Raw genomic sequence first — 22885 nt, forward strand, 5'->3', positions numbered from 1 at the left:
TAGCACAAGGGACCAGTGGTATTACTGCAACCAGGTTAGGTAGCTGGATTGAGTGAAGTGTATCAGTTAGGGTCGTTGGTTGGTTACAAATCAAAGAACCACTGATTCGCTCAAGGGGGAAAAATTATTTGTTGGGACAATATGAGATGCTCATAAAAGAAAAGGACATGTCCAAAAGCTAGGGTTTAGGAAGGGCAGGACCCAGGAAAACTGCAGAGATATAGGCAGCAGGGACTAGCAGATGACTTCAGGGTGTCCCCATCGGCAGAATCAAATTCAACTATTTTTTGTCTTTGTGTTGCTCTCCTTAAGGCTCAGAGCCTAAGAGGAGCTCACTGGATTAGAGACATGCCTACAATTGGCCAGGAAAGCATGCTGTATTAGTTTCCTATGGCTGCTGTAACAAATCATCACCAATTCAGTGGCTTAAAACAACACAGATTTATTGTTTTCTAATTCTGGAGGTCAGGGACCTGAAATAATTCTCGCTAGGCTAAAGTCAAGGTGTTAGAAGGGCTGCATTGCTTCTGGAGGCTCTAGAGGAGGACCTATTTCCTGCCTTTTCTGACTTCGAGAGGCTGCCTACATTCCTAGGCCCGTGGTCATCTTCCATCTTCAAAGCCAGCAATCACATCCCTCCATCTTATTCCATTGTCCTGTCTCCCCTGACTCTAACCTTCCTGACTCCCTCTCCACTAGTTGGGATCCTTGTGATTACACTGGGCCCACCCAGATAATCCAGGATCATCATCTCAATGGAGGGCAGCTAATTAGCAATGTTACTTCCATCTGCACTCATCCCCCCTTGCCATGTAACATGACATAGTTGCAAGTTCTGGGGGTTGGAACATGAACATCTTTGGGGGCCATTGTTCTGCCTACCACAGATGGGCACCGTTGATTGTGAGCACTAGAAACTTCATGCATTGTAAATGAATAACTCCCCCAGGGAAAAACTCAAGGTTCAACCAGCGAAAGCAGGGAGGAGGGCTACAGATCAGACAAAACCAACAGACTTCCCCTGCACATGTTGAAGTTCCATTTTTAGCACTAAAAAGTGCATTCTAAAGATGTTTCTCCTTGCAGTGAAGGTATCTGAAATTAGGTGAGTAAATTTGACAATATGAAATGTTTAAAATAGCATTCATGTAAGTCATTCTCTTTCTTCCACTGAAAGCTCTTGTGATGCCAACTGGCCAAGTCTGGCAGACAATTAAAGCCAAGTCAGCATTTCTTCTACAAAAGTATTGCCTTGGTCAGTTGAACCATAGGCAGGTGAGACACTAAATGACTGCTACAGAGAGGGTTCCCATCCTACAATGAAATGGCCTAAATGCTTTGTTATCAATTTGCATGTTTTCAGAGGATTGCATTGGCCTGGGTAACCGGGCAGATTGTAATAGCTCTGAGTAAAGGTGTGTTTCTACCATTTCTGTTGCCTTTTATGAGCCTTACTGAAAGCAAGTGGAAAGAGATTCTGTGCCCTAGATTAAGAATAGTTGTCCAGGCAGGATTCAATTCATGAATTCTCTTTCTTTTGCCAAGTTAAATGTGTGATTGCAGAATCAAACTTGCAGATACGCAGTAGAAAAGAGGACACAGGCCAGTGTTTGCGGTTGGCTGGCCCCTATAGGAGATGTACTTACTTCCTGTAAGGAGTTGCTCCTGGCCATTCTAAGACAGTTAAACTCGTAATTCATGATGCCCTAGACTAAACTCACAAGGTCACTGCAAAGCACATGAATAAAAACAAGCAAAGGAGAAATACGATTGAACACTGTCATTTATCTTAAAGCAAGCTCTCATTTGGAAATTGTAGTGCTCCTTTATTTCATCTTTCATTTACTTTTTGAAGTAATTCTTTTTCGGGTCATTTCGTTTCTTGGATACCCACGTGTTTCATGTTACCCATAAGAGGGTTGTCCAGTGCCAGCTCTTCCTTTTGGTTCATTGTGCAAGAGTACAAGATTGGAAGCTTGCTCTAGACATTACAGTGTATATATCTAATAGACGAAACGTATGGTTTTATTCTCTGCTCTATTAAAGACTCAGGGTTTGACCTTGAAAATATTACATAGTTCCTTTGTGCCTCATTACCCTCGCATTTATAAAATATATCTGCAAAGAGTCCTTACTGGCCCAGGCTGCTTGCTCTAGGGCTGCTCGTGTGCTTCTGTACTTTTTGCTGTGTAACAAGAAGAAACATATGCATTAGATGTCAGTACTGTAGGGGACTCCAGGATTGATGAAGTGAAATTGAGGTTTCACCTAGTTATATCAACAACAAATGTATTTTTCATATTTAAATTATTACTTTATATTGGAGTATAGTTGATTTACAATGTTGTGTTAGTTTCAGGTGAATCTGAAAAAGAATAGATATATGTATATGTATAACTGAATCACTTTGCTATATTTTTCATATTTAAAGGTGAAATTTATCTTCCCCATATCTAAAACCTAAATATATTAGAAGTCACGTATGTATGGGAATAACATAGGTTTTCCTCTTACTAATTTGACCAATAACACTTACTCTACATGATGTGATTCAGTCCCTTGATTTTTCAAGTCCCATATTCTTCTCAACATGAGAGAGTCCAGTTTCCAAATTTGCCTAACATGTTAGCTAATGTGGTCAATTTGAATTTTAAATTGGAAGTTGTCTTGGTGACCATCACAAGCTACACATTCTTTTGGTATAAAATCCTGTATGTTGGAGACATTGGTTTTAGAGCCTATTCATGGTTAATGGCAGCTGAGTGAGGTCTTCTGCCACCATGGCAGCATTTCTTATATTCAGACTCTGTTTATCATCTGTTCTGAGGTTGTTCGCTCCTAAATCCTTATGTAGTAACTGTAACAACTTGAATATATAAAATTAAAATTCAATGCATTATTATTCAGTTTTCTCTAGGTACTTATACAGTGACTAAATCATGACCACTTATAAATGATCTTGAAAATAAAATCTGTAAATTAATTTCTGATTAATGTTCTTCACCCTATTTTGTTCAATTCGTTCAACCTATCACTGGAACTTTAATCCTGTGTTCAAAGTTCAGAGAGATTTAAAAAAAAAAAACAGTTGAGAGTGTTTTTTTCTCAATTGCACAAATTATATGTGTGGTACACAGAAATTAGATAATGATTTTTCCGATAGGGTGATGGGTTGATTTGTTATTCTAAATTGAAATTCAGTCACTTGTACAATTTAAATTTAGCATCGTTCTCAGAGTAATTACTGTTTCATAAAAGCAGTCTATCAGATGGCATTGCCTCATGTGGCTGCCACGTACAGACAAAAAGTCACAGGGGAACAGAGGCAGAATCCATGCAAAACAAAAGGTTCTTTCAAAACCCGGCATCATTTTCTTTGGTGGAATTATTGACATCAACAAGTACCGATAGCCACTTGTTTCTTAATTAAGTTAATAAATGACTAATTGATCTAGTAAGTAAATGATTCCAGGCAAAACAAATGCTCATACAATGAAAAGACCAACTAAATAATCACATACAGACGAATAAGTTAAACATTATCAATTCACTTGCTACGTTATTCATTAATTCATTCAACAAAGCAGTATTGAGCCACTGGTTGGTAAGAAAAACTCTTAACTAAGGGATTGGGACAAGTCAGTAAAGAGAAGTCATTTAAAATTAGAGAGTCATTAAAAAATACATAAAAGATATATTCATTTGATTTTGACATATTTATACCTGTGCTCACTGATCTTATAGGACCTGGTCCATTTACTTAACTATGGGCCTGCTCATAAAGGTTCCAAACGAACATTCTTGCAAACCCTTCCTCACCCTAGTCTCCCCTCATTGCATCCTCTACGATGTCCAGTTTCCATTTATCTAAAGTAAGAAATCAAGACACTTTTGGAGTATTTTGAAGGAAAAATCCTTCTAGATGTGTATAATTGTTCCCTAGCCATTTACAATCATCCCATCTATAAATCCACGGCATTTTAAAATGGATTTTCTTAAAGGAGTTTCACCAAAGCATTAAAAAAATAATAATAACAACAACCTTTTATGCAGTTGTATCTCACTGGTTTACGTGTTTAGTTAAATAATAGAATCACAAGTTAAACTGGAATGAATGGATTTGGAAGCAACACAGCTAGCTGCTGGTAAACTACCCCTTAACCACTGAGGGCAGGGAAGGCCCAGCCTGCTTTGGAGTGGAGAGCCGACCACAAGTGCGGAAGGGGTCGGTCAGCAAGGGTTTAGAATGGAGCCAGTTAAAAGAGCTTCTAGAATATGTACTGCTCATTGTGCTAGGCACTGGGACACTAAAATAATAAGCACTCTGAAGCCATTCTGACTTGTAAACTTTTCCTCTTTAGAACAAAGATCCACACTTTAGATCCAATCTCTGCATTCACCATTTTTCTCTGGGGCACCTCCAAGGTGGGAAGAGACCATTTCCTATTTGTCTTTTGCATCCACTACTCGATGCCTAGTAGTGGGCCTGGCACACTTTGTGGTCAGTGAGTTATTTTTAAATTAATGAACTGCTTTTTAAATTGGTACCAGCATTGAGGCATCTTATAGATTTGTAGGACAGTATTGTGATTGAGAACCACAGGCCGTGTAGCTTTAAACAGTAGCTCCTCCCTTGGTAACTTAGGGAGGTTAACCTCCCTCAGTTTCACCATCCGGGAGTTGGGGATAGTAATAGAAGTGCAGCATAGGGTTGTTGTAGTAATTCATCATACTGGTGAAGAGCTCAGGAGAGTGCCTAGTACACAGTAAGTATGCATTAATATGCTTATGATATTGTCTTGTAAAACATATTTATTCAATTGTAACTTAAAATTTTAAATATAACTTCATAGCTATTTCCTCATTTGTACAACCATCCACTTATAGATAATATTCTTTTGTATACCTGCCAGGTTGGGTATGACACTGATATGCATTTTTTATTGCTTTTTCATCTAAGACACAGAAAGTAATTGATAGGAAACTTTATTGTAGGGAAGATAAATGTAAGAGAAAATTTTTGTAGTTAAATATTTATGGTTTTTCTAACCAAATTCTATATACCTACAGTGTTTACATAATTGAGATTTTTAAATAAATACCATGTTGATTTATCTTTAGGTAGATTTTATTTTTTTAAGTCTCTTGGACATTTGGATATAAAAAATTCAATTTCCAGTACTTGTTACTATGCTTTTAATAACCCCTACAGTTTAATAAGGTTTTCACATTAGCTAGAACTTAAAAACTTTTTTCACCCTTTAAAAAATAACATCATCTTTGATTGAAATTTCATCTATCAGTTATCTTTTGGAGATAGTGAAAGTTTGTCAACAATATAAAGATATAAAAGATTGTAATCAAGTTTACTCTTGGACCTCTCCCTCCAGAAAGACCAATACAAACACCGAAATATTACCCCATAAAAAGTACAAAATTCCTACCTAAGTGGCAAAAATTTTATTTTTCTCTCTGGACATAAAACCACAATTTCATTTTATAAGGGTTATGCTCATTTTCTTTAAATTTGTCTATATTTGAACTCTTATAATTGACTAATTTTTTTTAATTGACTAATTTTATAACAACTAAATATCAAAATGTTTGGCATTTTATTCAGGAATAATTTGTGTACTAGAGAGTGGGAACTACTGACCTTGGGAGATATTGTAAATATTTAGGAAAAGGAGAAAGAAGAAGTAGAAAGTGGGAAACCTAATGCTAGAAAGAGACTTTTCCCCATACATAGAAGGAACTAATTGTGAAAGAAATCATTTTTAAAAGTATACTCGAAAAATGATACAGATGTATTTTTAAATGTTAAATATCAGTTTTAAATCAGGAATATGACATCATCATACCAATCCTATTTACTCATATCTGAGATTTAAAATATGATGTGATTGCGTACAATCACAGAACATATAGAGAAAATTTTTCAAACAGCTTTGCTGAAATTTTCCCTTGGAGATTTGAACAAGTTGAGTCTTTTAGCGCATGATGGACTTCATAACATATTAAAAAGGTGTTGACATAATGGTGACTTAAAAAGGTGACATTCTACTTTCAAGATCTCAAGAGTAGTTGGTACCTTAGTGACAAAAACCTAAGGATTTATCTAAAATTAAAAAAAAAATAAATCTTCCCTGTAACTGATGAGTATTGTTTGGTAGTCAGATTTTTAATGTAAAAGAACTATTACATTCAAACATTGAGAATCCTGAGGTCTAATCAAAAGGATATGACAAGATATCAGGTATTTGGGTTAAAATCCTCGATCCCTGTTGACTTCTTACCTCTGAGACTGGACTTGCTATTTATTTTTTCTGAGTCTCATTGTTCTACACTCATGAAATGAAGTTATTAGTAACTACTTTTTACGTTTGCTGTGAGGGTCAGAATTTTTATCTGTAATCTCAGTACGGTGGATAAAGTGCTATAAGAGAAACATAATAACACCCACTTGAAAAGTCACAGAGTGAAAGATGACTCATGTTTCTCTGTGGTTGGAATCAGCTTTTTGTTTGCTGTATTTATTCTACAATTTAAAATATAATTTTATGGGAAGAGGCGCCGAATAGACACTTTTTTCCAGAGAAGATATATAAATAGCCAGCAGGTACATGAAAAGGCACGAAACATCACTAGTCATCTGGGAAACACAAATCAAATCCACAAGGTAACACCGCACCCCTGTCAGAATGGCTATCATCAAAAAGAGAAGAGATAGTCAGTGCTGCGGAGGATGTTGGGAAAAGGGAACCCTTGGGCACTGTTTGTGCAAATGTAATTTGGTGCAGCCGTTATGGAAAACGGTATGGAGGTTCGTCACAAAATTAAAACTCTAGAACTACTTTATGATCCAGCAATCCGACTTCTGGGTATATATCAGGAAAAGCAAACAGGATATCAAAGAAATATCTGCTCTCCCATGTTCATTGCAGCATTATTCACAGTAGCCAAGATACGGAAACAACCTGTGCCCATCCGTGGATGAATAGATAGAGAAGATGTGGTACATATGTACAATAGAATATTATTCAGCCGTGAGAAAGAAGGAAATCCTGCCATCACAACAACATGAATGAACCTGGAAGGCATAATGCTAAGTGAGATGTCAGACAGAGAAAAACAAATGCTGTAGGATATCACTTATATGTGGATCTAAAAAAAACTGATCTCATAGAAACAGAGCCTAGAAAACAGAAAACAAATTGGCAGAAGTAGGGCTGGGGATTGGTAATCTCCTCTTCATATATCCAATCGTTCATCCATTTAAAATATTGATTGATCCCATACCAAAGATATTGAAACCCCTGATATGTAATATTTAATGAATATAAATACAAAAATAAGAAAGGTTCTTTACTGTATAACCTTCACAAGTACAATAAAAACCTCTTGTACACATCTAATTTAGATTTAATTCTCTAAGCAAAGCTTTACTTTTTTTTCTTGAGGTTGTGTGCTGTAATAAGCTAATAATGTCACTTAAAATTTCTGTCTGTAGGTAAAAAATGTCAACATATCTTGGCAACTTTCAGAAATGATCATGGCTGTATTTAGGTTTTGTTTTATTTTTGTTCTTTTAAGGACAGTAGAGAGATTTATTTTTAAAATTTCCAAGTCTGTGCTAACACCTAAAGTTGTATAGGAGTAGCTGAAACGCTGTGTTCTATAGTTAAATATAAAATACTGATTGACAGTTTCCCTGCTGCAGTGGGTTAACTATATCGGCTAAGGAGGACAGATATCTATTTACGGTGTGAGATTTTGTCCTTGAATGCCCATTGATAGTAATTCCGGAAAAAAAAAATGCGTGGTTGAGCTCCAGTATCTTGAGAAATTGTGAAGTGGCAGATACGTATTTGGAATCAATGTGAAGGGCAAATTGCCATAATTTGAGTAGACACTTTCAAGTACTATGAAGTGAGACCACGTTGCAAGCCAGCGTGTGGGTGGTATTTGGGGACTTGTTTAATAGATTGTGACAGTCAGAGTTGGTACTTCACAGTAAATTGTTGTGCACTGGCTTTAGAGTATGATTTTTTTTTTTTTTTGGGTACCAGACTTCATCTTGTGAATCTATGATTAAGCAAAGAAATATAAAATGGAAAACTGCATGTTTGTGTAAAATATTATTAACGAGAATATTTGGGAAGCCAGGTTGTCTTTGCTTATAAGCTTAGACGTTGTTCAGCCTCTTGCACAGATACGATGTAGGAGATGGATGGTAAGTCCTCAGAAGCTGTGCTAAGGGGAACCCCAGTGCCTGGGACATTTGGCAACGACAGTATTTTCTGGGAAGTCACTGTGTGTGATGTGGGACGAGCACTGGATTAGGAGCTGCGCTCAGCATACTGTGAAATTTCAGCCAAAAGAATAGTCGCTCTACCACTGAGCCTCTTTATTATAGAATATATTAGAACTTCCCCTCCTATTAAGGGGGAGTCAAAATCTAAAATATTTTACCTATTGCAATTTCTGTTGAACTTACTATTACTGTGATGGATCTATACTTGCAGAATCTCAGACTTTCTTTCTCTGGCACAAAGAGAAATGTCTCTGTAGCCTAGTAAACCCATGAAATCAACTGTTAACACGTATTTGTGGTGTCTGGGAGAGCTAGGATGGTTATTGATTCTAGAAGTAGGGTCAGTATCTGTTTTTTCGTAAAGAGGAGCCCTAAAATTTTATACTGTTTTTATAATAATTAAAATTGAAATAATTAATTTCATCCAGATATATTCCCACTGTAAATGCAGACACAGGTATGATTAGGAGAAATAGATATGGTTTGGCTACTTTAATATTATATATTACCCACGCTCATTAATTTGAATATTTTTATTTTATAAACCCAGGAAGATTTATAGGACATTTATGTACCAATCACTGTTGTAAGAGTAAAATTCCCTGACAATTTTAAATAGGGCTGATGATGCCAAGAATATTATAAATATTCTTTCATTATAACTTATTCACTAAGCATTAAATGATGCCAACTCTTTACTGGGAACTATTCTAGGTACTGAGGTTGTTAAAATGAATAAGACAGTTTCTGTGCTCAAAGAATTCATGACCTAATTAGGAGATATATAATGTAAAATAAAGGGTATTTCCATAAATCTGAGATGCTGAGAAGTGTATCATTGATTTAATAACTTTTAGTGGCAAGTGACACAAAATCCATCCCAAACGACTTAAAGGAAAAGGGTGCCAACAGTCACGTAAAGAAGCATCCCAATTTTAAAGACATTCGAAGTTTTAAAAAATCCCAGAAGAGGTAAGATCATGACAGCTCGTTGTGATAAAGGCACTGCTTGAGGGAGGTTCTAGTTATACAAGTAGCAGTCAGGAGGAAGTGGTTCAGATTGTGGAGTGGTTCAGAAAGGCTGCGGAGAGCAAGAAATGCTTGTGGGAAATTATGAAGGAGGAAGAGAGTTTAATAGCCAAACAAAATCTTAGAGGTGATAAAAACATGCAGGGAGAGAAATCTGCGTGTGCAGAGTTTGATTGGATAAGACGTATTTGGAACTATAAGAAGCTCAGGGTATCTGTGGTATAAGGTGTGAGGGGAGAAGCAGCCGGGCTTGAGAATGGAGATGTGAACGCTGGCCGGAGCAACAACAGCCTCCTACGTCAGGCAGAGGAGATTTCACTCCATCCTCCAGGTCACTGGTCTCCAAACTCTCTTGTAGCCATCAGTTTAGTGGGTGACCATTAGGATTTTTAAATGAAATGGAATAAAATAGAATAGAAATATGGTGCATCCCATGTTTTAAGGTTTTATATTTCCTGAAATTTTGTTTCAGTTAAGATGTGGGAGTCATGATATAACATACATTTCCTGTCTCTGTAGGTGTTGGAAACCTCTGTCCTAGGTGTTGGGATCCATTCAACTCAATTTAGAAAAAAGGTGTGTCATAATCAGATTGATGGTAAGAAAGTTGACTCTCCCAATAAATAGTGCAGGAGTTTGATTGGGCGAGGCACTATTTATTGCAGGCAAGCCAGACAATTTGGACAGTTTTTGTGGCTGTCCAGGCGAGAGATGAGAGGTCACGCCGAATTTGGTGCATTGGTGGGGTTTTCAGGGAAACATTTGTAATAGGTAGTGCGATATTTGGATATTACGTGTGAACTCGCGGGAGAAAACATCTGAGTCATTATTTGCATACCCAATGTCAGGTGTGCATGGCTTTACCCAAGAGGTGTGGATGGTGTTCAGTGAGAAGAAATGGACCATGTGAAGCCTTTGGAAACTCACGTGTAAAACAAAGGTTGTCAGTCTTGGTGTACTGGCCCACCGGGATTCCACCAACAGTTGTAGAAAATGTCTCAAGTCACTTGTGAATGTAATAGATGCGACAAATCATTTGTTTTTTAAAATTACCAAGTTTAAGTTCATGATCTCCATCAAATTCCAGGTCATAGCCAAACTTCTTACAATCAAGAATCTCCCTCCAGCCCAGCAGCAACCCCCAATTACCCCCCTCTCTGTGTTTCCAGGCTCACCCCGATACTGCCTGAATCCCAGCCCAGGTGTTTACCCTTCCTGCTCATCTTATCTCACATTATAGATTTATTCTGGTCCTTTCCTCTCTGCCAGGAACCCCTGGCCTTTCCAATGTCCACTAGTCAAACCCCAACCTTCCTTCAGCTTTTTCTCTTACTCATTGGGTTCTGAGGGGACCCTGCTTGCAGTTGAGGAATCTGCCAGATGTCACTAAACAATCTTACCTGTCGGGAGACACACGTGTAGGAGGTTGAGGTACCTGCCCCTTGCTTTACCTGTGTGGGCTTTGGCATCTCAGGTCACAAGCTTGGCTGGGACAGGGCTCAGGAGGGCCAAGGACTCACCCTCATCGGCTGACTCCTTGGTCACGAGTACAACCTTTTCAATACTTTTTTAAGGTATTAAGTGTTGATAGAGTGTTTGTTAAGACTAGATGAAGATGCCTGAGATGATGCTTTAGAAGACAAGACTGTGAGTTACTGAGAGAAAAGAGCCAAGAGAAGACCCTCTCCTGTCCTCACCAACTTCATTTTGCTAGAACTTTCCTGTGTGTGTGCCTCCCCCAGGCCTGAGCACTGCTATGCCACCTTGCCCCGTGGTCTCCACAGAAGCTTTCTTTTTTACCTTCAGACATAATTCAGGTCCTTAAGAATAATCATACAGGTGGGCCTTAAGTCTGTGGTGATATTTCAGTTGGTCCCATTTTCCTCAACAGTTAATAGAGCACGCGGTGACTCATAATGGATTTCCTGACCTTCCGTGTTAGGCTCAGCCTCCTACTGTTCCCTCTTTTCTGAATACAGGTAAAAGAGTCCTGTCATGTTTGACACATGGACTCAGCATTCAGAACTCAACAGCTCTCCACGCTGCCATCATACATCTTCCGCCACAGCAACCAATGACCTTGTGTCTCTGACTCCATGGCTATCTCACACCTTATCCCCAACTTATCAGGTAGAATCGGACATTTCTCCACCTCCTGGCTTTGCCTGCTGGTGCCCCTGTAGTTGCATGTTCTGAATATGGCTCAGTGCTTCTTCCCATCCTTGCGTGGTGTGCTCCATAACTTTTGCCAGATTCTGTTTGCAAGTTGTGGGTTGCAAGTATCAAGTCCTAGAAGCCCCAGAGTGTGCTCGATGGATGGTCCTTGTCTTAGAACCAACAGCCCAGGGTATACATTCTCAGCTAGTGCATTAAGGCAAAAGCCTTACACTCGTTCTAGGATTTGGGAAGAGCAGCTTTCTTGAGTCGAAATAATAAGGTGTCATTTCAAATATCATTTAGAGAAACGTTCTTAATGCAAAGCCCGTTTTACTTATATTACGTGCTCTAGTGAGCAACCACTACTGATTTTATAGTAATAGTTCATGCATTAACTCAGCAAATATTTATTAACTGGCTGCTATACACTAGATGCTGAGCTAGATGTGGGAAATTTAACATCGACCAAGACAGGTTGAGTTTCTGCCCTAATTGTATTGAGTTTTGACAAATTTTAATTATGATATTGTTTATGTTATTAGGAGAAGCTGAAATTTTACAGTTTTCTTTAAAAGGAAGGAGCAAGGATGGGTATATCTTTATGTGTGTAGCGTGCATCTGAGAGAGAATGATGCTATGCCTATTTCTCTTGGTAGTGACATGCTAGTTACAGATACAGAATTGCAATTTTGGTGACCAGAGTGGTTACACAAATGAGGTGTTCCATAGTGTTGTTCAGGTCATTAGTTCATACTAATTCACACATTCCCTGTACCCTAATGTTAATGGGATGTTTAGGCTTATTCTTCCATTTCACATAATCATAGTCTTTTAAATGTTGCCTGTGGAGTGGAAGGTTATAAGATCAACATGTTAATTACGTTCAGTTTTAAAATATTAAATTGCATATGTATTATATATAGATACATATATAAATGATAATATTTGGAGTATTCTAATGGCCAGTTTCATTATCTACTTGGGTGGAAGGTGATGGCCAGTTATGAAAATGATGCCTAATGTTGAGGGTAAAGCTAAAAGTCAGCATTTGCTAATATTTTTGTGTTTTAGAACATAGAAGGGGGACTGTCTTGAAGAGGGTGGGACTCATGAGAAGGGAGTAAGGCTAGGTGTGGCAACATGAGTTTTGCTTGCTGGTTTGGTGTGAGGGCAAGAAGTCAAGAAAGTTAATAGCAGAGAGTCTTGAAGCCATAGTCTAAAGGTGAGGGAAGAAGAGAAAAGTTCTAGAAGTTTCTAGCAACTGTAAAGTAAAAAGTGAAAAGGGACCTGGCTGAAGGGGAAAGAAGCAGTATTTGGAAATCATCAATCTTTACATTCCCTCATTCACATAAGAGTGTGGTTTCTGGCTAGAGCTGCTGTGTGCTGTCCAGATGTCAGCAGCAAAGAAGACTCACAGGTATATGTATTTGAGGTTATAATTTTTCAGGCCAGGTCACCTTCCTCCGCCCCAAATCTGTTCCACCTGCAGTGTGGACACCTTGGCTGGTGGCCACTCAGACCAAATCCCGGAATCACCTGTTCTCCTCTCTCTATGTCTTATGTACCACATGCAGTCTATCAACGATCCTGGCAGTTCTCACTTCAAAATATAATTATAATCTGACCACTTCTTCCATCTTCTACTGCCCATGACTAAAGCCAAAGATGAAAGATTACATGAGAGAATTGACTATAGGGTCAATTGGGTATAGATCAAGGCCGTCAAGGGAGCTTTCTCCAATAATGGAATTCTTCTGTATTTTCACTGTTCAGTGCAGTAGCCACTGGCCACATGTGGCGGTTGAGTACTTGAAATGTGAATAGTGCAACTCATAAACTGGCTTTTTAAAATGTTATTTAAATTTAAATAGCCCCATGTTGCTAGGAGCTACTGTATTGGACAGTGCAAGTCTAGCTAATGAAATACAAAGTGAGAGAGTGGCATGGACATATATACACTACCAAACGTAAAATAGATAGCTAGTGGGAAGTAGCCGCATAGCACAGGGAGATCAGCTAGGTAGTTTGTGACCACCTAGAGGGATGGGATAGGGAGGGTGGGAGGGAGGGAGATGCAAGAGGGAGGAGATATGGGGACATATGCATATGTATAACTGATTCACTTTGTTATAAAGCAGAAACTAACACACCATTGTAAAGCAATTATACACCAATAAAGATGTTAAAAAATGAATTAAACATATGACATTTGTATTTAAAAAACAATATGTGTAAATAAAGTAACATTTTGTTATCAATGTAAAAAAAAATACTTAGTGAGTCCCACTGTATGCAAGGAATTTGGAGACTCTGGAATTTGAAGCAGGTAGGACTTGCTAACCTAGGAGGAAAAAGAAAACAGGTCTCCATGACAGCAGAGTATAATTGAAAGGATAAGAGGTTTTGGGTTACAGATTGGGGGTGGGCAGCTCAAGAGGAACAAAGACCGTATCATGGCGAAAGGAACTTGTTTCTGACTCAGAGAGGAGGAGATCCAGTAATGCTGGCACGAGAATGCTGGGTTTGTCACTGAATTAGATGATTGTGTGACACAACGGTTCATCAGTTATTTTTTGAAGATGGCTTTATTTTGGTGTCAAAGTCATCAGTTGCTAGGCAGAAGTGGCTAAAGAAGGAACAGGTTTGAATTACAGAATAAAATAAGGATTTATTTTCCTTCTGTGTGTTGGAGGTCAATAAAATATAACATTGAATTGAGAGCAAGAGAGTTTAGCCTTTCTAAGCGCAGATGCGATTTTAACATGTTACCTAGTGTAAATTCATAGTGACTATGTTTGGGGAATAAAGGTTTAGAACATATATTTGGACCTTACAAAATCTTATTACATATGCATATAAGAGTTCAAGTTGAAAAAGAGTCTCTGTATACGGGAACTACCTGATTTTGCTATTACTGTCATCCTAACCAAGTTTCCTGAGTTTCTTATCAGATTGTCTACGAAAGTGGTCGTACTATGGATGTTCTTAAGTTAGTGCTTTGTTCTCCAGGCTTATTTCACAGCACGGGCACACATCTTTTTGTAAGCTTTGGTTTATCCAGGTGTGCTGATTTGAAGCAGTCCGTGCCTTATCTCGACACCTGTAGTTCATCTGGGATGAGTGTGTTAGCAGAGGGCTGCACTAAATAGTACCACCCTGCTACTCTCGCGATTCCCGGGCCTCCCGTGCCCACCCGGAGGTAATTAAGGGAAAGGAAGCTGAGAACGATCTAACCCTGTTTGTATCAGTCTGTTTGGGCCGCCATGGCATGATATCACAGACTGGGTGACTTAAACAGCAGACATTTATTTCCCCACGGCTCCGGAGGCCAGAAGTCCAAGATCAAGGTGCTACAGCCACGGAGGTTTCTGGTGAGAACCCCCTTCCTGGTGGTCACTTTCTCTCCGTGTCCTCATGTGGTGGAGAGAAAAGCTCTGGTGTCTCTTCCTCTTCCTCTTTTTTTTTTTTAATTTACCATTTACTCATTATTTATTTATTTGGCATGCAGGATCTTAGTTCCCCAATCAGGGATCAAACCCGTGCCCCCTGCAGTGGAAGCACGGATTCCTGGTCCCTGGACTGCTCTTCTTATAAGGACACCAGTCCTCTCAGATTAGCACCCCACCCTTATGACCTCATATAACGTTAGTGACCTCCCTGAAGGCACCATCTCCAAATACAGTCACAGTAGGAGTTAGGGCTTCAATCTATGGATTTGGGGCGGCAGTGAAGGAGGGGAAGGTGACACAATTCTGCCCATAACACAGCTCCTGCATGTGAGAGTGTAGAGCAGTGTAACGTGGGCCCAGGGGCGGCTAGTTGTGTTGTTTTGTATTTTCTAGACCTAGAACATGTGAGTAGCAAATTCTGCTAGAGAATAAACCACCCAAAATCTGACATTATGGTTCCTTCATGTTGTCTCTTTTTCTCATGCTGATGATGAGTCTGTTTAACATGCAATTTGGGTGTTTGTAGATTCTCATTCGACTACATATATGGAAAGACTTCTTACACAGTAATCGTGTAAAGGGTGTGAAGGGGTATTGTATGTAGGAGGAATAAATCTGTGGGAAAATATTTCTTGTATTCGTGGTAAAATAAAAACAAAGTCAAAGAGATAAGTTTTTCTATATCAAGTTGGTGAAAGCAAGACAGGGTAATAAAGGCCAGTGTTGTCATCCTTTTGGGGAGGAGACATTCTCATGACACTGCTGGTGGGCAGGTATGTTGATTTGCTGTTGGCTCTCAAAATCCGTGCAGATTCTTCATTCCATCAAGTAACACTTTTGGGAATTTATCGAAAATGTCAGAAATGTAAAAATGGGTAAAATGATAAAAAATAAGTGAATTATGATGCATACAATTATTGAATACTAAATATTTATTACATCATTAAACTATATAACAATTTTTGCTGATGTAAGAACTAGTTCATGATAATGTTGCTGAGTGAAAAATTTTTTAAAAATCAAAAATATTACATTAATACTCCATTATGTAAAGTTCATTATGCAAAATAAGTCAAATCAAAAAAAAAAAAAAAGGAAAAAACCTATACCAAAATACCAAAGTAAATATGTTTATCTGGGATGGCAGAATTACTAATGGTTGCTTTTCCTTTTTTTTCTTTTTTTTCTTTTTTTTCTTTTTGTCTCTCTACATTCTACAGATTTCCTGGAGTTAGAATAGATTAATTACTAATATTTAATGGATTAGCTCTGTTTAAGACTGAAGTACTTAACCGTAGGCTGCAAAGTCTGAAGGCTTAAGGCTTTTTATACTTATTAGCAATCCAGGGCTTGGTTCTGTCAGTATTTACCCAGCACTCCCTCTTTTCTGTAAGCTCTCAGCTAAGAAGGTTGGAAGTGGAGGGCTGACAGTCTTTACCACCCATACGTAGTGATGACCAATGGTTAAATTAAATCTGGATGTTAAAAATTACGAACCACGGAAATTATTCCAAGTCATTTTCACTAGGACATAGAGGTTGCCTTGGGTAGCAGTGCCTCTATGGTGGGAAAAGCCTTAAAGATTTCACTTCTCTTTCTGTTATTGCGATCAGGGGGAAGGAGGGAGCATATAAACAAACTGAATCATTGCTTGTACTCTGTGGGTCAAAGTTGTCAAGTGCCTAAGGATATACTTTGATTTGTTGCCTATTAAATCCCATATCTTAAGATGACAGGTGACTGTCATACTTTTAAGAGTTACATTTTATAGAAATCGGTGTGTAGACAGCATTTAGAAGGCAATAGAAGGTATGGGAAATAGGCTGAAACATCAAAGCCCACTAAAATAGGGAAAAAAAGGGAGAAAACTTGAGTTCTAGGTCCACTTATGTTACTTAATAACTTTGGGACCTCAGACAATTTCATTGTTGAAAAATTGTGTTGATAATAATACTGGCCCAGAGCTTGAATTCAAATCAGCCCAATAAAATTTAGAAACCACAGAAGTTAAAATAATAATTTGAGGTATGTAAGAACCCTTTTTTCTCAGCGTAAGGCTGTTCTTACGTAGAGTGCCCTTTGGAGGCCCCTGCCATGGATGTAGGTGGAGATGCACGGTCAAGGGGGGGCTCCCCTAATGACCAGAGGTGACTCTTTCTTCAAGAACTGCCATTTTCCTTTCTTCTTTCTTTCTTCCCCTGCCCTGTTCTCCCATCTCCCAAACTTCCCCTAAATAGAAGGACATGCCTTTCAGGCTGTTTTACCAGGCATGACATTTGCTGGTCTGTTTATGTCCATCCTTGTGATTATAAGGCTTGATCAAATTAGAAAACCACATATGAAAGTAAACTGAACACACAAAAGTACTTTATTTTTAATTTCCCACCCCCAGCATCATAATTACCTAAACCTCTTTCTTTCCTCCTGTTGGTATCCATCACCTAATATACTTTCCACTTGTTTGCCATGGTTGCATTTGGCCAAATTATATTTCACTTGATCCTTATCCTTTGCTTGCATTCTGCTTGTTAATGTCATTTGCCCAAATCCTCCCATATATTCTATGTTTGTAACAGATTTATTTTTCCAATGATATTCTAATCCCCATTAGTAATATTATAAGGAACTTCAAAAAATAAAAACAAGTCAAAACTAAATTGGAATGTCCAATGAGAACATTAGGTTACCACGTTTTTGTCATATATTTAAAGGAAAATTCTATACTGGAGCCCTTTGGGGTTTGCATATCCCTAAATTATTAACTAAATGCTGCTAATAACATAGTACAAGGGCTGTGAAGAAAATTATGTTGCTTAGTTTGAAACCCAGGATGCTCAGATACAGTATAATAGGAGATACCTTTTAACATTCACACAGCAATGGTTCCTGGAAGGACATGTAATATAATAGCTTAAGGCAAGAAAATAACCTTGATCTACTGCCAGCCTTTTATTTGAACAGTGATTTTTGTTGTGCCTGGGTAAAAATTGCCCTGAGTTACTTATTACTTCCTCTGCTGATGACCATTGCTAAGTAATACATGTGACAGATACTTCAGTCATATTTATTTGTGTGAGAAAGAGAAGTACAGTGGAAAAAATAACTTCTGAGAGTCCTGTTTTTAACCCATACATGTCTGTCCCTTTATGAAGTGGGCTGATGTTATCTGAGTCTCTCCTTTCTTTCATCAGTGAACTCAGACAATAAACTGTGGCCAATGAGTCTCGCCAGCTTTGCAGCTCTTGTCTGCTGTTGATCTCAGAGTTAAGAACTCAGCAAATATTTGTGGAGTAGGCTAGCCATTTACTATATTTCACAATACCAGCCGAGGTTCTTATGTCAACTGTGGTGTTTCTTAATTACTTATAAATTATTGATCACTTACTTTGTGTGATTTTCATATCGAGGAGAATATCTTTAGGTTTTTTTTTTTTTTTGAGGTGAAAGTATGTCAGTGCACAAGTAATAAATGTATCTAAATCAGATAGAAAATGGTAGTTTGACGAGCTTTTTATCTTTACTTCTTTATCCCTCTGTTTTTTCTCATCTTACTTGCCTTTTCTATCTCATCATTTCTTCCTCCATTTACCTCAAAGACAAGACACAAAGTTGTGAGCGTATTTTGGAATTTGGTCGGGGTGGATATAGGAGAGACTGTCTATTTGCTTGCTTCTCCTTCTACAATTATGTCACGTGCTTTCTCTGTAGTTCATACTTTCCATCTTGCCAAAGTGTACCTCTTAGAGCTGCCTGATAGTTACGTCTGTTTACAGGGCCAATATCCAATGGCACTGAGCGTGTCCTCTTGCATTGCAGGAGCTATGCCTGTCCCAGACCAGCCTCCATCAGCCTCGGAGAAGACCAGCTCCTTGAGCCCTGGCCTCACCACCTCCAATGGGGATGGCTCAGAGACAGAGACCACCTCTGCTATCCTCGCCTCGGTCAAAGAACAGGTAGAAACATTCCACTTTTCTGACATACACGTGGGGACATTGTAAACATCATTCTTTCCAGATGAAAGATGGTGATTTAATTATGTTGGGATGAAAATCATGGTTTTCTAGCAGAATGTTGGTATTCATTATACAATTGCTATTCACGTATGATTATAATAGCTTTTGACTCCGTTTTTATTTGAGATTTAGGCAGCTTTCCTTGAAAAAATATTCTACAGGAACAAAAACGAAAATTGCAGTCAAAAATCCTATAGGTGAAGTTTTGGCAGATTAAGTGATGGACCTGACGTTTAATACTGTTAAATGTGTGAAGCCAAATAATTGGTCTGTAGAAACCTAAAGTTTAATAAAATTTCAAAGTATATCCATGACGCTAACAAACTGGTAAGAGTGAGAGCAGATGAATATCGTATCATTGTGGGCCTAAGCAAATTTGTTTTCCCAGTGTTTCCAAGATGGCTCTGGAAGAATGCATTTGAGAACTTTTCCTGTAAAGCTGTAGTCTAAATGATTCTTCCTCGACCGTTTCTTTGCCATAAAAATGAATAAGCAGATAAATCTGAAGTCTTAGATTTAAAAGTAATAGTTTCATAAAATTCATGTTTCTTATAATTAAAATGTAATAAATGATTAAAGAAAGCTGGAAAATAAAAAATTTTTAATTTGTTTCTTTTGCTTACCATGAGCTAGAATGCAAATCAATATTCTTTTTAAGCGCAAAAGCATGCTGTGTTTGAATTATATGATTCAGGGATGCTGAATTAGCAGCAGCAGTGGGGTAAGAGTGACATAACTTCACTGATCCCAGGAACCTCTCAACAGAGCAATAGACTAAATGCGGCAATTACGGACTCAACTAGTAGAAGGACTCAGTTTTCCTAGAGGACATTGATTTTGTTTAATAAATGGGGACTGATTTAGGTAAAGGTAGATGCTCAAGTTATCAAAGAGTAGCTAAGGAAAGGTTCATTGATGGAAAGGATCAATGATGCTGTCATTCAGAATTGTGTCACTAGGTCAAGAAAGTGTGAAGCAAAAGCAGGTTCACAAAGGAGAGTCGAATAGATTGATTGGATAATCTAGTTTGTGAAAATGGTAAGTAAGCAGGAAATTGGGTTGAGGCCCAGGCTGTATTGCTTGATTAGTTTGCTTCCAATAGCCTACCTGTGAGAGTTTTCTGATTATTTTTCAGGGGTAATGGAAAAGGGGAGCAAAAGTTCATGATACTTCTTATACTCCAAATACTGCTTTGTTATATAGCTGGGTTAGGTCATGGATTTTTATTCTGTCATGGTCTGGAAATCTTGCTAGGCCACTAGCTTTAGAGCAGTGACAAAATGTAAAACACGAGGAATAAATTTGATAAGATAACCAGGCCCATCTGATGAACACTATAGTATTTTATCAAAGCACATAAAAGAATTGAGAATAAAGGACAAGGCATGCTACAGTCCTGTGTAGACGAGCTTGACACCATACCAATATTACTGTCTCCCAAATTAATGTAACATTTAGGCAGTTGTACTCAGGATTCTGTGGCTGACTGTTTCTTTGGCAAATTGGATCAAGCTATTTTAAAGATCATATGGAAGCATAAATATGTGAGAGTTGCAGGGAAAATTTTGATCGAAATATTTTACCTTGGACTTATATATACTACCAAATGTAAAATAGATAGCTAGTGGGAAGCAGACGCATAGCACAGGGAGATCAGCTCGGTGCTTTGTGACAGCCTGGAGGGGTGGGATAGGGAGGGTGGGAGGGAGGGAGATGCAAGAGGGAGGAGATACGGGGATATATGTATATGTATAACTGATTCACTTTGTTATAAAGCAGAAACTAACATACCATTGTAAAGCAATTATACTCCAATAAAGATGTTTAAAAAAAAAAAAGAAATATTTTACCTTACTAAACATACAGTTGTGTCCAGTTGGCCCCAAATAGAAAGAATAATCTCTCTAGGACATAACTAGAGATTCAGAACAGATTAAAAAATATAGAGGAGCCTGACTCATTTCACAGTATCTCAGTTGAGTACAAAGCAGTGGTGGAAATGGTGTTAGCATAACTGACTAAACATCTGGAAGAAAATTAAGGCCCTTAACTCACAATATATTCAGAAATAAATCTCAAAGGGAAAGCAATGTAACTGTCAAAATAAAACTATAGACTTGATGGGAGAAACATTGGGAAAATATTCATACAACCTAGAGGTGGAGAAGGCTTTCTAAAGTACGTGCAGGAAACTCAGAAGCCATACATGAATGGTTGGTACAGTTGGCAGTGTGAATACCAACAATAATAGCAAGGAATAATTTAACATAAAAAAGGTTAAAAATAGACCACGGGAAATAACGTGTCACAAATATGACAAAATGTTGATATAATTAATATATTAAGACTTCCTAATGTTGATGAGAAAAAGACAAAGGAATAGAAAACTAGGCAAAAAATATCAACAGGAAATTCAGAGAAGAAAAATGCAAACAACCAATAAACATATGCAAATATTTTTCACCCTAATGTGCCAATCAAGGACATAAAATTCAGAATGAAAACATGATTTTCTTTAATCTACCAAATAGACAAACATTAAAAAACAGTATATATTATAAGCTAGCTACAGTTAAATTTTGAGGAAATTCACATTCTTTTTCATTCCAAATGAAAATGTGCTTTACTGTAATCTTTTTGTAAAATGGTATGTTGCTGTGAGTTGGGTTTTGAAATACTTCATAGCCTTTGATTAGTCATGCTTAGACATAGGTTCTATAGAAATGAGTGACCTAGAACATAAGGTATTAAGTATGAGTATGTATTGCAGAATTATTTGGGATAGTAAAAAAAAAAAAAAAAAAAGAACAGTATTGATTGATGAAAAGTTTTAAAAATGGTATCTCCTTTATATAAAATCCTCCATATAAAAGATATATCCTTTCTATGCAGTTATTAATAAAAGTGAGTTAGATATATATCTAAACTTTGAAAAAAATCCATGAAGATTTTAGAAAGGAATGGTATAGTATTGTATTATCCTGTTTTTAAATAGCGAAATAGTGAACATATTTTTTGTTTGTACATGTTTATGAGCCTCTAGAAAAGTGTACAAGGAAATAAGCCAAATTATTAGATTTCTTGCCATACACGTTTACATTTGGACAGAGGTAGGAATGGGCATAGAGGACTTAGAGGGTCAGGAAGTGTATCAAAAAAGGGGAAGATAATTGGGAGACTGGAAGAAATATTAATTGGGTTTGGATAATAGGAAATAGTCCGTCAGCTTAAATAGTGATGTCTGTAGTTGAGAGAGTGGATAATCTACTTAAAGGAAAAATACATTACAGTAAATAAAATGGCCTCTCCAAAGCCTTGATGAGAATTTAATAAAAACTTACTGTGAAGAGTTTTTTTCTAATTATTAAAATAAATTCATTGCTCATTTTTGGACAGTAAAGGTGAGATGCTTTGTGGCAGATAAGTAATGTGAGGAGGAATGAAAATGTCTTGGGAAGCTGAATTAGAGCAGGTGGGAGCGTCCAAATCAGAGACGCGGCGGTCAGGTCCCATGTGTGCTGTCTGGCAGTTTGAAGGCAGAAATCAACAAGCGGCTAAGCCCATGGACTTCCTTAGTGTGGCCTCATGCAAACAACCAATCTCTTCCTTCACTGGGACATTTTTGTCCTAAATTATTCTTAAAACGTCCTTCCTCTCTTTTTCTCATGCATAGACCATCCTTTATGGAGTTAAAACTAAGTTAAATATATTTTTAAAAAATATTAGCTGAGATGAAAGAAAAACGACATTAGAAATTAATACCTTCTATGATTCTTAACAATTACGTGTATAACCTATTTATAAATCTTTTCACGTAAAGAATATCGTTTGCCTGGTGCTTCTGGTGCTCAGAAGAGATAGCTTTCTTGAGTAAAAATCCTATTTATTCATTTAGAGAATTTCAAGTAAAAATATTTTATGAC

The 22885-nt window shown here is 37.6% G+C and overlaps 1 protein-coding gene across 2 annotated transcripts in view; it reads left to right on the forward strand.

Annotated features, from left to right (window-relative positions):
• CTNND2 (catenin delta 2) overlaps positions 1-22885 on the forward strand; it is a 937337-nt gene that overhangs the window by 140326 nt on the left and 774126 nt on the right. For both annotated transcript variants that reach the window (XM_060009660.2, XM_060009661.2), the window contains exon 2: positions 18766-18902. In XM_060009660.2, coding sequence (XP_059865643.1) covers positions 18766-18902 — 137 coding nt within the window. The remainder of the gene's footprint in view (positions 1-18765; positions 18903-22885) is intronic.

Source organism: Delphinus delphis, chromosome 3, assembly GCF_949987515.2.
Source record: "Delphinus delphis chromosome 3, mDelDel1.2, whole genome shotgun sequence".
In the NCBI taxonomy this organism is placed as follows: domain Eukaryota; kingdom Metazoa; phylum Chordata; class Mammalia; order Artiodactyla; family Delphinidae; genus Delphinus; species Delphinus delphis.